The sequence below is a fragment of the Equus caballus genome, chromosome 9 (assembly GCF_041296265.1).
Source record: "Equus caballus isolate H_3958 breed thoroughbred chromosome 9, TB-T2T, whole genome shotgun sequence".
NCBI lineage: Eukaryota > Metazoa > Chordata > Mammalia > Perissodactyla > Equidae > Equus > Equus caballus.
Window position 1 is genome coordinate 90,306,148 of NC_091692.1, and position 12,922 is coordinate 90,319,069.

Here is a 12,922-nt window from a genome sequence, read left to right on the forward strand (position 1 = left end):
GGAGCTCTGCCCTTTACTCAGGTTTTAGGGAGAAAGTCATTCAGCTTGACCTGTTAAGATAGAGGGGACAGGATTTGGATGTAGGAAGGGGGAGGGAAAGAACACAAATCCTTGTTATTTTGCCTTGGGTTAGACTACAACAGGGGCACCCAACCCTGAGGGGGCTGGACTCCCTTCCTGTTGCATTTCTTTCTGCTACGGAAGGAAAGGTGACTGTGCAGGAGGGCGGGTGAGGGAGCCAGCGGAGCACCTGCCTGCTGAGGCCCCTGTGCTCAAGCAGGAGGCTACCCCCACAGGGAGGAGGGACCCCTCTACCAAAAATAACGGCAATCACCCCTCGCTGGAAGCTGTGGGAGGGCTCAGTCCGGGATGTATGAAGCCCCCAGGCTGGTGACCACCATTTAGAAAATGCACAGCCCCTTGGCGAGGATGTGGGAATCCTTATACACTGTTGGTGGGAATGTAAATTGGTCCAACCACTATGGAAAACAATATGGAGGTTCCTCAAAAAATTAAATATAGATTTACCATCTGATCCAACAATTCTACTACTGCATATATACCCAAAGGAAATGAAAACAGAATTTCAATGAGATATATGCAACCCCGTGTTTACTGCAGCATTATTCACAATAGGCAAGATACAGAAATGACATAAATGCCCATCAACGGATGAATGGATAAAAAAGAGGTGGCATATATATACACAATGGAACATTATTCCATCATGAGAAGGGAGGACATCCTGCCATTTGCAACAACATGGATGGGTCCTGAACACATTATGCTCAATGAGATAAGTCAGACAGAGAAAGACAAGCAGGATGTCATTTATACATGGAATCCAAGAAAGTCAAACTCGAAAAAGACAGTAAAATGGTGGCTACCAGGGGATGGGGAGTGGAGGGAGAATAAAAGTTGATGGTGTTTAAAGGTACAAGCTTGCAATGAGTAGTAAATAAGCCATAGTGATCTAATGCATAGTATAATGAATACGGACAACAATAGTGTACTATAATTATGTGACAAGATAAATATCGCTACATGACAATCATATTACATATGTAAATATATCAAAGTAACACTTTGCACACCTTAAATTTACCACTGTTATACGTCAAATTTATTCAATAAAATTTTTTTAAAAATTAACCATCACAAAACAAGAATTTTTAACTATGTGTGGTGAGGGATGTTAACTAAACTTATTAGGTAATAACTTCATAATATATTCATATATCAAATCATCATGCTGTATACCTTCAACTAATACACCGTTATATGTCAATTATATCTCAATAAAACTGGAAAAAACCCTTAAAAAAAAGAAAACACACAGCACCTGTCGGCTTCCTTTTTTCTTACTACACCGTCCTCTGCTTGATGAGTTTCCCTGAGGACGGGTCCAGCTGCTGAGTTACTTTAAATAGGGTTCTACATAAAACTAGGGAGTGATGGAACCGTAGAAAAATCTTAAACCATCATATGAAAATAAAACCATCCCCTTCATCTTCCAGCATTTGGATTCCATCAAAACACAGAGAAAGACAGTGATGGAAAATTCCTTCTCATTTAGAGCAACTTCTTTGAAATACCTGTTAGACCATTCCTGCCAAATCTAACTTCATGTGTACCTCAAACCTGAAGGGGCATTAAAATTCTTAGAGAAAGAAATTTGCGTAAATCTAAGCTGTTACTAGCAATAATATCCAGAGGCATAAAAGTGAAAATGCTGTCTTATGACTATTTATCCAGTCTTACTGAAAAAGGTGGTATTTTGCATAAGTAAATCTTTCAGAAAACTGACTTTACCCTTTTCAACACTGATACTCTCTAAATATTAACTATTGCACTATGCCATCCTAATGAGAGAATATTTAGGAGAAGAGTAATTTGATTTTTCCCAAATGACATAGAGGACATAGGTTAACCACTACAAATATCCATTCTTACACGGTGTTGTTGAGATCTGGGGGGAATATGAGAACACTGACCACTGGAGAAATGGGTACATCTGCCCAAGACCTAGAATGAACTGATCCACTTAATAGGAACCTAGTTAACCGTCGCACGACCCCACTGTGGTAGGGTGATAATGCCCTCCCCAAAAGACATCCAGGTCCTAATCTCCAGCACCTGTAAATGTTACCGTATGTGGCCAAACGGATTTCGCAGACATGATCAAATTAAGGATCTTGAGATGGGAGAGTATTGTGGACTATCCAGGTGGACCCAATGAAAATGCAAAGGGCTTTATAAGAGAGGGACAGAAGGGTCAGGCTCAGAGAGGAGATGGGCTGACGGAAGCAGGAGACAGAAAGAGACTGGAGGAGGCTACGCTGCTGGCTTTGAAAGGGCTGATAAGCTAAAGGACGTAGGCAGCCTCTGGAAGCTAGAGAGGTTAGAGAAGCAGATTCTCCCCTCCAGCTCGAGCAGGAGTAGCCACCCTGCTGACACCGTGATTTTAGACTTCTGACCTCCAGAGCTGTCCCATCATAAATCTGTGTTGTTTTCACCCACTAAACCTGTGGTTGTTTGTTACAGCAGCCAAAGGAAACTAACACCTCCATGTTACAAATGGGAATGATGAAGTACCTGTTCAAGGTCACACAGGGAGGAAGTGTTCCAGCCTAGGCCTCCCCTCCTGAGCCCAGTTTTACCCATCCTGCCTTACTGCTCTCCACGTAGCTGGGCACACCGAGGTTTGCCATCTCAGGGGAGCAAAGCACCCTGCAGGAAGTACGACAGGCATCTGTGCAGGCGTTTTACAGAGCACCCGTACTCACGGTTCTGGCATCTGCGGTAATTTGTGCAATGGCAAAGGAGAACAGAAATAGCTGCAGCAATAAAATACAGCTTAAGAAGCCTCTGTACTTTAAAGGCTGAACTTCAAGCAAATGCAGACTCAGAGACTGATGATTCTCTGTAATTAGAACATCAGCTTTGAGACGAGGAGGAATGGATCAGCACGAGACATGGAAAGAAACAGACGGTGACACAGAGCCAGACAAAAGACCAAGAAAGAGCCAGATGCCAGAACTAGATTAAAGTTACACACACTGTGCCAGGTCTCTGCAGCTGAGCCCCCACTACCCTGGTGAGGTTTTAGGTAAGCAAGCCTCACCTAATCGTTAGAGCTGTGTATCAGTCTAAGCTAGCTGTTCAGTAAGCTGTACAGTTGACTCTACTCAGTTATCTCCACTGGAGCCCAGAGTTTATAAAAACCTGAGAAAAAGAGCTTCAGGTGGACCCAGAGAGGAGCACATAGGAAGAGGCACGCCTGGGCCCTGAAATCAGGCCTCCCTCTCCTGCCCATCGCCAGATCCAGCACGTAAGGCTAAGCCACAGGAACCTACCGTGACTGTGCAGCCCCCAGTCCCAACCCTGTCCCTTGACCTTCTCTCCAGGGGTGAGCTGGAGGGAGGATGAGATGGACGAGGATGCTGTGGAGAGAGCAGGCTGCCTGAAGCCTAGATAATGAACTTGGTAAGATCAACCAGCCAGTTGCTCAGGTACCATTTTCTATTCACTTCCTGGTTCTAGATTGTTCTAGAAGTAGAGCCCATGGGCTAGTGGGGCTACTTTATCCTACAGTGATTTTGCTTTTTAGAGGGAAGAGGAGGAAAAAGAACTCAATACTTACTCTCCCAGACTATTTCAACATGTAGCCATGGGATCTCTTATTATAAACTGAAGAAGCAGGAAAAAAAACTACTTCCTCCACTCAGACCTAATTCCCACACTCAACTCTCCACTTGTCTAATTATTACGCAGACAAGAGTGCTTGAAGCTCGCATAACTCCTCTCGGTAAATTTTACCAGAAGTCTTCTTAACTCAAGCGTATGAGGCAGGTTGCAGTGGGAGGAGGGGGACCCAAACAAATTAGCACTGAAATTCAAAGAGCTTTTTATTTCCTGATTAGAGAACTCTTGTTTGATTACATAACACAAAGGCGCTACAGCGTTTAACCTTCCCCATCTGCTGTGCATGGGCAGGATCACGCATAAACCTCGGGACCGCACGTCACGTCTAGGCTCTCTTTAAAGTCGAAAAGGGCAAGTGTGTGCCAGCACAATCTTTGCATTCAATTCTCGCATACGGTTCACATACATGCAAAGGGTTTGATCCGGCCCTTTATACATCAGTGTCTCTCTTTGTACATATTGACTGGCACAGCTGTTTAACCGAAACCTTCACCCAGACTGGCCTATCCCTTCCAAGGCACAGTAATGAGCTCCTTTGGGAAACAGGAATGAATAAACAAGGACACATCACTTTAAAGAGGCCAATGAATGTGAGAAATTAGATTCACAAGAGGCTAAAGGAGAGAGCAATTACTCAGATCCTTTTTACTGCATTAAAAGATGGCCAAGAAGATTCATTTAATAGTGAGTTCCTCTACCATATTTTAAAACATCCAATTCACAAGCATCTGATTTACTATATCTGACAGGTGAGATGGAGAAAGTACTCGGCACTTTTTGAGTGCTACTCTTTCCCAACCACTTTATGCAAGGCACTTTACATTTTTTTTTCCACTAAATCAACAAAAATTTATTGAGCACCTACTATAATTCAGGCACTGTTTTAGGGGCTGGGAATACAAAACAAATAGAGTAAGTCAAAAATCCCTGCTCCTGGAACTTAGTCTAGCGGAAGACACAGAGAATCATAAATAAGGAAATTATATTGCACATTAGAGAAAGATTGGCCTAAGGGGAAACAGCAAGAAACAGGGAAGAGACTATGAAGTAACTGCTGGGAGAGTGCCAGAGGCAGATACAAAAAGTGATAAACAAGGGAACTATATAGTATATGAGAAAAAGATAAGCCAAGAAGGAAAATCTAAGAAACACAAGGGAGTTTGTACGATTTGGTGGGAGTGTGAATTTTACACACACAGTAGTTAGGGAAGGGCCTTCCTGAGGAAAGGACTCGAGTACAGACCTGAAGGCCAGGAGTGAAGCATCCAGTAAGGCATCTGGAGGAGGAAGCTGCCAGGCAGAGGGAGGGCCAGTGCCTGGGAAGGGCATGTACCTGCCAGGTCTGAGGATCAGGAAGGAGACCGACATGTCTAGAGAGGTGAAGGTCAGAAGAAAGTAGAGGAGACGAGGTCAGAGATGGAGGGGTGCAGCGGGAGGGTCAGACAGGTCATAGTCAGGATTCTGGCTGTTAGGCTGACATTTGGTCCAACAGGATGGCTCTGGTTGCTGTTTGAGAAGTGGCGGTGGGGGTCAAGGGCAGGAGCAGGGAAAGCAGGAGGAGGCTACTGTGAGAATGGAGGCAAGAGATGACCAGAGAGGCTTGTACAAAATACTCGCCATAAGGGTACTGAGAAGTAGTAGATTTCTGGATCGTCTTGAAGGGAGAACACACAGGATTTGCAAATGGATCATTTGAGGAGTGTGAACAAGACAGTCAAGAAAGACCCGAGGGTTTTGACCCAAACGCTGAAAAGGAGTTGCATTTATGGAGATGGAGTACAGCAGTGGCCAGCAGACTCCGGGCTGGGGGCCGAATGCAGCCTGCTTCCAGTTTTCGTACAACTGGGAGTTAAGAACAGCTTTTACATTTTTCCATTTGTAAAAAGAAAACACAACGAAAAACAACAGAGAAGAATATGTAGCAGAAACCATATGTGGCACTCAAAAGCTAAACTGTTTACTCTTTCTTTACAGGGTGTGGTGACCCCTGGACCACAGGAGACACAGGTTGGGCAAGATGAGGAGCTCAGTGGTGCACAGGCCAAGTTTGAGGTGCCTTCGAGACATCCAGGTGCAGATTCTGAGCCGGCACTTGTAAGTGCAGGGCCGAAGCTCGGGCGAGAGGCCAGGGCTGGAAGTAGAAGTTTGGAAACCCTCCATGTAAATGGTGTGGGAAGCCCTAAGACTGGAGAGCTCATCTCGGCTGTGAGTACAGAAAGAAGAGCCCACAGATTAAATCCTGCAGCCTTGCAAGATGTAGAGATCAGAGCTAAGAAGGATCCAGAAAAGGAGAGTGAGGAACAGCCAGAAGAACAGGAGAAACCTAGGCAAGTAGGGGTGCATCTTCCATCATTTGATCCTCAAACCCATTAGGCCAAGGGGGTATAATTATCCCCATTTTACTGATGAGGAAACTGAGGTTCAGAGAAGTAATCTGAGCAAAGTCACCCTACTAGGCAGTGGCAGGCAAGACTCAAACCTAGGCCTCCTGAGCTCTCTCCACTTAGCTCTCTGTGCAACAACCTACTAAACCATGACTGATACAGGAAATACACTGAAAACCAAATCATCGCAGGCAGGCTTTACAGCAACGTCTGCTCAAAATAAAGAGCCAATTCAGTGGTCACAGGCTGAGAGGTGCATCATGGCAAGCAAGCCCCCAGTACCAGCACACCCCCCGAGGAATTCAAAGCTGTTTCAGACGATGTCAAATGGGCCACACGCCATCTCAGGGAGGGAGGTCGTGTTCTTCTTTTGTGGAAAGGAAGATATTTTTCTTAACTTGACCAAACAGTTCCAAAGTTTATCCAAAGGAATAACAATTAAATGAGAAAAACTAAGAGATGTCCATAAAAAAATAAAAAGAAGAAGAAAGAATATTTGTGTGCATAATCATAAAATTATAGTTATTAAGACAGTATATTACAAAAAAATGTGCTAGAGTAAAGATCACTGAAACAGACCAAAACCTCAAAATAGACCCAAAATCTTAAGAAATTCTGGCACTTCAAAATAAAATGGAAAGGACTGATTTCTCTATAAATATGCTGAGTCAATTGATAACTGTTTAGAAACAAAGACTCCTACCACACACTTAACACCAAAATAGATTTCAAGAATATTAAATCTCATAAATGTTATAAACCCCTAAAATAAAACTTGAAGAAAATACAAAAGAATTTTCCCTTAAGAAAGGTTTCTTTTAACATAGAGAAATCGTGGAGGAAAAAAACATAAAGGAAAAGATTGATAAATTTAAATATGCAAAATAATTCAACTTCTATACATAAAAAGATATGGTAAACAAAATGTAATGATAACTTGGGGGGGAAATGTGCAGAATATGACAAACCCCTGAGATACAAACAGCTTTTAGAAATCTACAAGATAAGAGTATTATAAGAAAATGGGTAAGAGAAGTAACTAAACTTTTTTCAAAGCTTTTATACAATAAAAAGGAAAAGAACAGCCTATAGTTTGATTAAAGTTATAGAACAGATCATCAGTGGAGCTGGAACTGGTCTATGATCCAGGACTCCACTTACCTCGCTGGCCTTTGAGAAAACACGAGACTATGGAAAGAGAGAAACACACACGAGTGCTGGCAGGCCTGGGGAAGAAGCCATCACCCAGGTGAGACCAGATAAAACATACTGTACCTCCTAGTTCCACATCTATAGTCCTCTGTGACACTGGGCTCCTACAGTCACAGAGCATGCGGGGTAAAACAGACCCAAGAAATGTTAAGGTCCCATGTCCTTCTTTTGCAGCATAACAAAATCGGGGCCCACGGAGGGAAAAAAGTTGGCCCACCAAGGCAGGCCCCCTGTTCCAGTGGCCTTCTCGTCACACCTGGTGACTGATGCCCTTCTTCCCAGATGGGTGAGTGCTTGAAAATGAGACATGACTTTACAAATACCTCACACTCTCAAAAATGTCAGGAAAAAGAAAAAATGAAGAAAAACAATGCCAATTTCCTGTTTTGTTAGAAAATATTTCATAATGCCTGCAAGACCTCTCCTTCTTGGGAAGGGTGTATTAGCGCTTTGACTGCATGCACATCTTTGCTCATCTGAATTCCCTTGCCTGCTGAGGAGCACAGGGAAGCAGGTGAAGCGACAGGCGAGACAGGATGAGTGTTATCCCTCTGTGATACTACGACTCACACGGACCCCATCCCTCCACATCAGACAACGGTTGGTCCGTGGTCCCTGATTAGACAGGGGCCCCAGCTCGGAGCCAGGCATGCAGCCTCAGCACCCTTCCCAGGCCCCGTGAGCGCCCTCCAGACCCTGCCACCCAGCCCAGTGCTCCAGACCTCCCTGGCTCTGGGGACAGCCTCTTTTCATTACTGGCACTGTTTTATTAGAAATTTCAGGGAATAATGTGCTACCATGTCAAGGAATATTGGTAAGACTTACTGTTTTCAGAGGTGTAGAATTCATGAACGATTACATGACTTAATGCTTTCATTACTCAGGATACGACTGCTTTACTGTCATTGTCTTTTTAATTATTTTGATTATGGACTTTTTTATTTACAGTGCACTGCTTAAGTGTGAATAGTTATGGCTCTGGCTTTTGTTCAGCCTTAGGCAAGCCCTTGATCTTTAATTCTGAGAATCCCAGCTAGGCATTCAGCCTCTCCTCTGAGTCCCTCAAGCTCAACCAAATGCAGACACGATGGACGGATTCCCCAGAATATTCTTAAAATAAAGGTAGGACTTAAGAGCTGTATTGTCCTCTAAGCTCTGAAATCAAAAATCACTGCTCAAATCACTTTGTTTTTTTTATAGCGAACTCCAATTTTTGTATACAATTGTGCTAAAGTAACAATATATTTATAAATATAGTTTTTTAATCTCATAGTATGGAGTAGTCACAAGACCCTCTCACAATGGGGGTTTTAAAGAAAAATGAAAGTGTTAAAGGTCTTTTGGTTTAGCTGCCTGTCTTCCTAAGATAATTCTGCCTTCTTTCCCTCTATTCAGCCCCCTCAGGCAGACTGTCCTAGCCACTGTGCCCACCGCCCACCACCCACCATGACTCACACCCTCCTCCCCAGCCATCCCAAGCTCCTTCCATCACGGCACTTACTTTACCAGGCCCTGCATGCTTCTCTCTCTCCCCACTGGACTATAAACTCCTTGAAGGCAGGAGCTGTCCCTTACTGACCCTGGATCCCCAGGCATGGCTGGCATATAGTAAGAACTCAATCAGTGGCTCTTAACGAATGAATGAAATTAGAAATCCACTCTAGTGTACTTTATCAAGGTCAAATCTGCCCAACTACTGTTTGTATTTTGAACTGAGCCCTATTTTGGACTGAATACAGAAACCCTGAGGAGGCTCGGATGATGAGAGCATCCAATGGAAACATCAGTCCAGGTGTGATCCCGGGTGCCCCTCACGACCCTCGGGCTCAGGCGGGGACAGAGGGCTGAAGAGGATGGAAACATCCAGATCAAGGCTTCCTGAGGATGCCTTATTCCCTGCCGCAGTGTCCCCTCCATGTCCACCCCTCACGTACACACACATGTGTGCACACAGACACACACAGAGTACACGTTTCCAAGCACTGGTGGAGGTTGGGCGCAGCTCCAGTACTGAGCACGGGGCAGCAAGGATGCAGGCGAGGCCCCTCTGCTCTCTCTCAGAACAGAAATTCTACCACACACGCTCCTTCCTGCCTGCGGACACACCCACAGTTTCTGCTGCCCCGGGAATGTCAGCTTCAAACCACACCTTAGAGGGAAGAACACTCGTGTGGAGTCACTTACTCACCGTCAGCAGTGTGAAGGAGCTTGTGACTTTTCAACGTCCCTTTTGATTTGAATTTCTTGCCACACATGTCACATAGGTGGGTTTTCTCAGTGCTGTGACGATTCATATGGGCCTTGAGGTTGCTCTTGCTACGAGTTGCATATTCACACAAAGAACATTTGAAGGGTTTCACCCCTACCAGAGGAGAAAAAAGATACATATATACATCTACACATGCACACACATAGATACACACCCACATCCACATCCACTTTGAATAAGGCAGTGCACTCGCTTGTCCCAAGCACGCGGGACCTCCCCGACCCTCTCACCCGGGCTACTCCCTCCTCCTGGGGCTGCCAGGAGATTTCCCTGCTTCCCTATCAATGTTCCCAAACCCAGTAACTCTCTCCTAGCTGGGCTGCTTACGTGCTTCCCAGGGAGCGGTTCACACCTCTCTCCCCACAGTCTGGGGACGCCGAGGGCACACCCCCCGAGCGGTTCATGTAGCAGACGTTCATTAGATTCAACTGAACTGAGTTAAAGTGAACAAAATTAAAGCAACCAAGGGTCTTGGCAAAAATCAGTGGGAGCAGGCACCCAGGATCAGATGTAAAAGCCCCTTTTGCTTCACAAATAAGCGGAGCTTTACAACGCTGGTTGTTGTTTTGGGGCTGATGGTTCAGACTCGGGGCATCCGGGCACTCCACTCCTCCTCCTGCGTTCAACAAACCTCTGCTGAGGACCTACTTCACGGTGAACACTGAGAGTTGATACTGAAGCTGAGAAACCTTGGCCCCCGCCTGCATGCTCCAGAGGGAAATGGAGACAAGCAGAAAGGCTGTCACAAGCGAGGTGACATGCTGTGGGGTGAGGGGAGCTGTGCCCACATCCGGACACAGAGCTATAATGAATGGATAAATATTACTGAGCCCAGCATTTTCAACCCTCATCTGTATGACCTAAGACTGCAGCTGAGGAAACCGAGGCTTTACCAAGGCTGCGGGATGTACCCAGGGGCGCAGAGCTAAGGGGCACGCATGCTGGTCAGAGAAAAAGTCTCTCCCAACCTTGGCTGTGCTCTCAGCTCCTCTGCCTTGTCTGGGTTCCTATGCATCAGTTGCTGTTCTCTTTACTGAACTGTTAGTCTCTCCCTTCCTAACGGTTCCTTCTCTGTGGCCGACAACAGGCCATTTTTATGCCATATTGTAGAAAATTCTTATTTAGTTCTTCATCCCCTCTAGGAGCCGTCTTGCTCTTCTGCCTGCTGCATTCCAGGTTCCTAACTCAGAAGGGACCTATTGCAGACGTCTGCAAGGGCTTTCCGGGGCCTCCTGGCTCCGAGCCTCATCCACAGGACAGCCACATCCCTACCCAGGGGGAGAAAACAAAGTTGGCGACCTGCTGTCTCTAACAGTATCCTGACCTCCAACTTCCCAAAGTCCCGGAGGGCGCTCCCCGACACTTCCCTTCACAGGCATGCACCCCAAAAGCACAGCCTACGTTCCTCCTCTCCATCACTCAATCGCCACTCAACTCTTCCACGTTCTGAATTCTTTCTCTGCAGCGTGAACAACAGCTCCCCACACTGCCGGAATCTGAGGATCTCTGCTGCCCTCCTCGCCTTCCTTCAATCACAACAGCAGCACTTCCTCAACACCCACCATGCACAGCGCACCATGGTGGGTGCAGAGCTACCACGTGGCTAAGGCAGAGCTGCTCTCATTCTCCTGAACCTCATGCTTTCTGGCACAGGAGACATGCCGACTTATTTAACTACAACTACAACAAGAGCATAAAGAATTGCACACCTATGCTCATTGCAATTGCAACTAAATAAGTAATGATTCAAATCACTGATCTTAGCTCGGTGATGGACATACTTCTCCGTGTGTCAAAGAAATTCTAACTGCAGGGGACACGGAGCTCTGGCTCCCTCCTAATGCACTCCCAGAAGGAAGCACACGGAAGCACAAAATTAAAAGGGTGCTCTATTCTGACAGATGAATACTCACCTTCATGAGCCCAAATGTGACGCTGAAGGTCTGAGCCATTCTTCATGAAATAGAAATCACAATACGGGCACTTCATGGCTCTCTTTCCAATCAGCCCTTTCAGCTGAACCCTCCTCCCCAGGACCTCGGAAATGGTGCTCATGGAGACCTCTAGAAGAAAAGCAGGACGGTGATCAGAAGCAGCCAAAGAATGTCGGTTCAAGTTAGATGTAAATGAACCTCGTGACGGCACGGGACCCCACTGGTCCATCCTGGCAGCACTAAGGTAGCAAATCGAGGTGTGCCTCACGGGATCACGTGAGAGGGTTTTCGCCTAAAAAGTTAAACTGGAATCTAATCAAGTCTCAGATCTAAATATCTTTTAACATAAAATGTGAGGGATGGAGAAACAGTATCATGAGGCAACAATCACACAAATGCAGATTGTGAAATCATCTACAGGAAAACCGACCGAGTTTCTCCAAAAAATCAACGTCAGGGGGAAAAAGGCAGGGGTTGAGAGTGTCCCATAGAATACAAGAAACTGAAGTGACAGAACTAAAAGCAAAAGGCGTGAGTCTCGATCCAAACAAACCAACTGTAAAAAGAAAATCTTGTGTCAACTGGGGAAATTGTAAATGGACTAATACTAGACGGTAATAGGAAATGACTGCTACTGCTGTTTGTTTTAATGGTGACATAGTTGTTATGTTGAAAAACATCCTTATTAATCGGAGATGCATTCTGAAGGTTTTTTATGGGAAATTATGTCTGGGACATACTTTAAAATATTCTAGAAAAAAAGTTTAGAGAGATTGATACATGAAATAAGTTTGGCAAAATGTAGATAACTAGGGAGGGTGAGTTATGCGGGTGCCTTCTATTATTCTGTATATTTTGTACACATTTGGAACTGTCCATAATAAAATGTTTAAAATAATGACAAAAGGTGTTTTGTACGTATGTTCATGAGCAAAGTTTGGCTGGTTTAAATGAGTCTCCTCAGGTCACACTGGACACGGGTTACACAGGACACCGAGTAACATGGGAAGGACAGGATTGGGATTCAGAGAATCATATAACCCACGTGTTCCACACAGATGAGGGCCTCAAGCTCCATCCATTCCCACATAAAACAGGAGTGTCAGTGCACTTTCTTATTTATTTTTATCCATTATCATTTATAATCAGTGAGTCAGGTTCCTAATATCAGGAGCAGATACAAAATAGAGAAAGAGAGGGGCAGGATGGAGGGAAGGTGCATTGAGCTTATCTGCTCCATTTATACAACACACAGCGCCATGTCCGCGCTCCCGGGTCCTGCTGGAGGTGGCTCCAGGGACCAGGGAGAAGGCACTAACGATGGCGGCCCCAACGCACGGCTCTCACAGGCCGGGGGAGAGGACCAATGACTAGAACACAAGGAGCCAGCGTGCTGTGATGGAGGAGGGGCCCTCCCC

General features: G+C 45.3%; 1 protein-coding gene across 9 annotated transcripts in view; it reads right to left on the bottom strand.

Annotated features, from left to right (window-relative positions):
• ZFAT (zinc finger and AT-hook domain containing) overlaps positions 1 to 12,922 on the bottom strand; it is a 204,455-nt gene that overhangs the window by 87,304 nt on the left and 104,229 nt on the right. For all 9 annotated transcript variants that reach the window (XR_011421459.1, XR_011421458.1, XR_011421457.1 and 6 more), the window contains exons 9-10: positions 11,484 to 11,633; positions 9,490 to 9,663 (exon numbers count right to left, since the gene is read on the bottom strand). Coding sequence is in view for 6 of the 9 variants with exons in the window: in XM_070221857.1 (XP_070077958.1) it covers positions 9,490 to 9,663; positions 11,484 to 11,633 (324 nt within the window). In the remaining 3 variants the exon portion in view is untranslated. The remainder of the gene's footprint in view (positions 1 to 9,489; positions 9,664 to 11,483; positions 11,634 to 12,922) is intronic.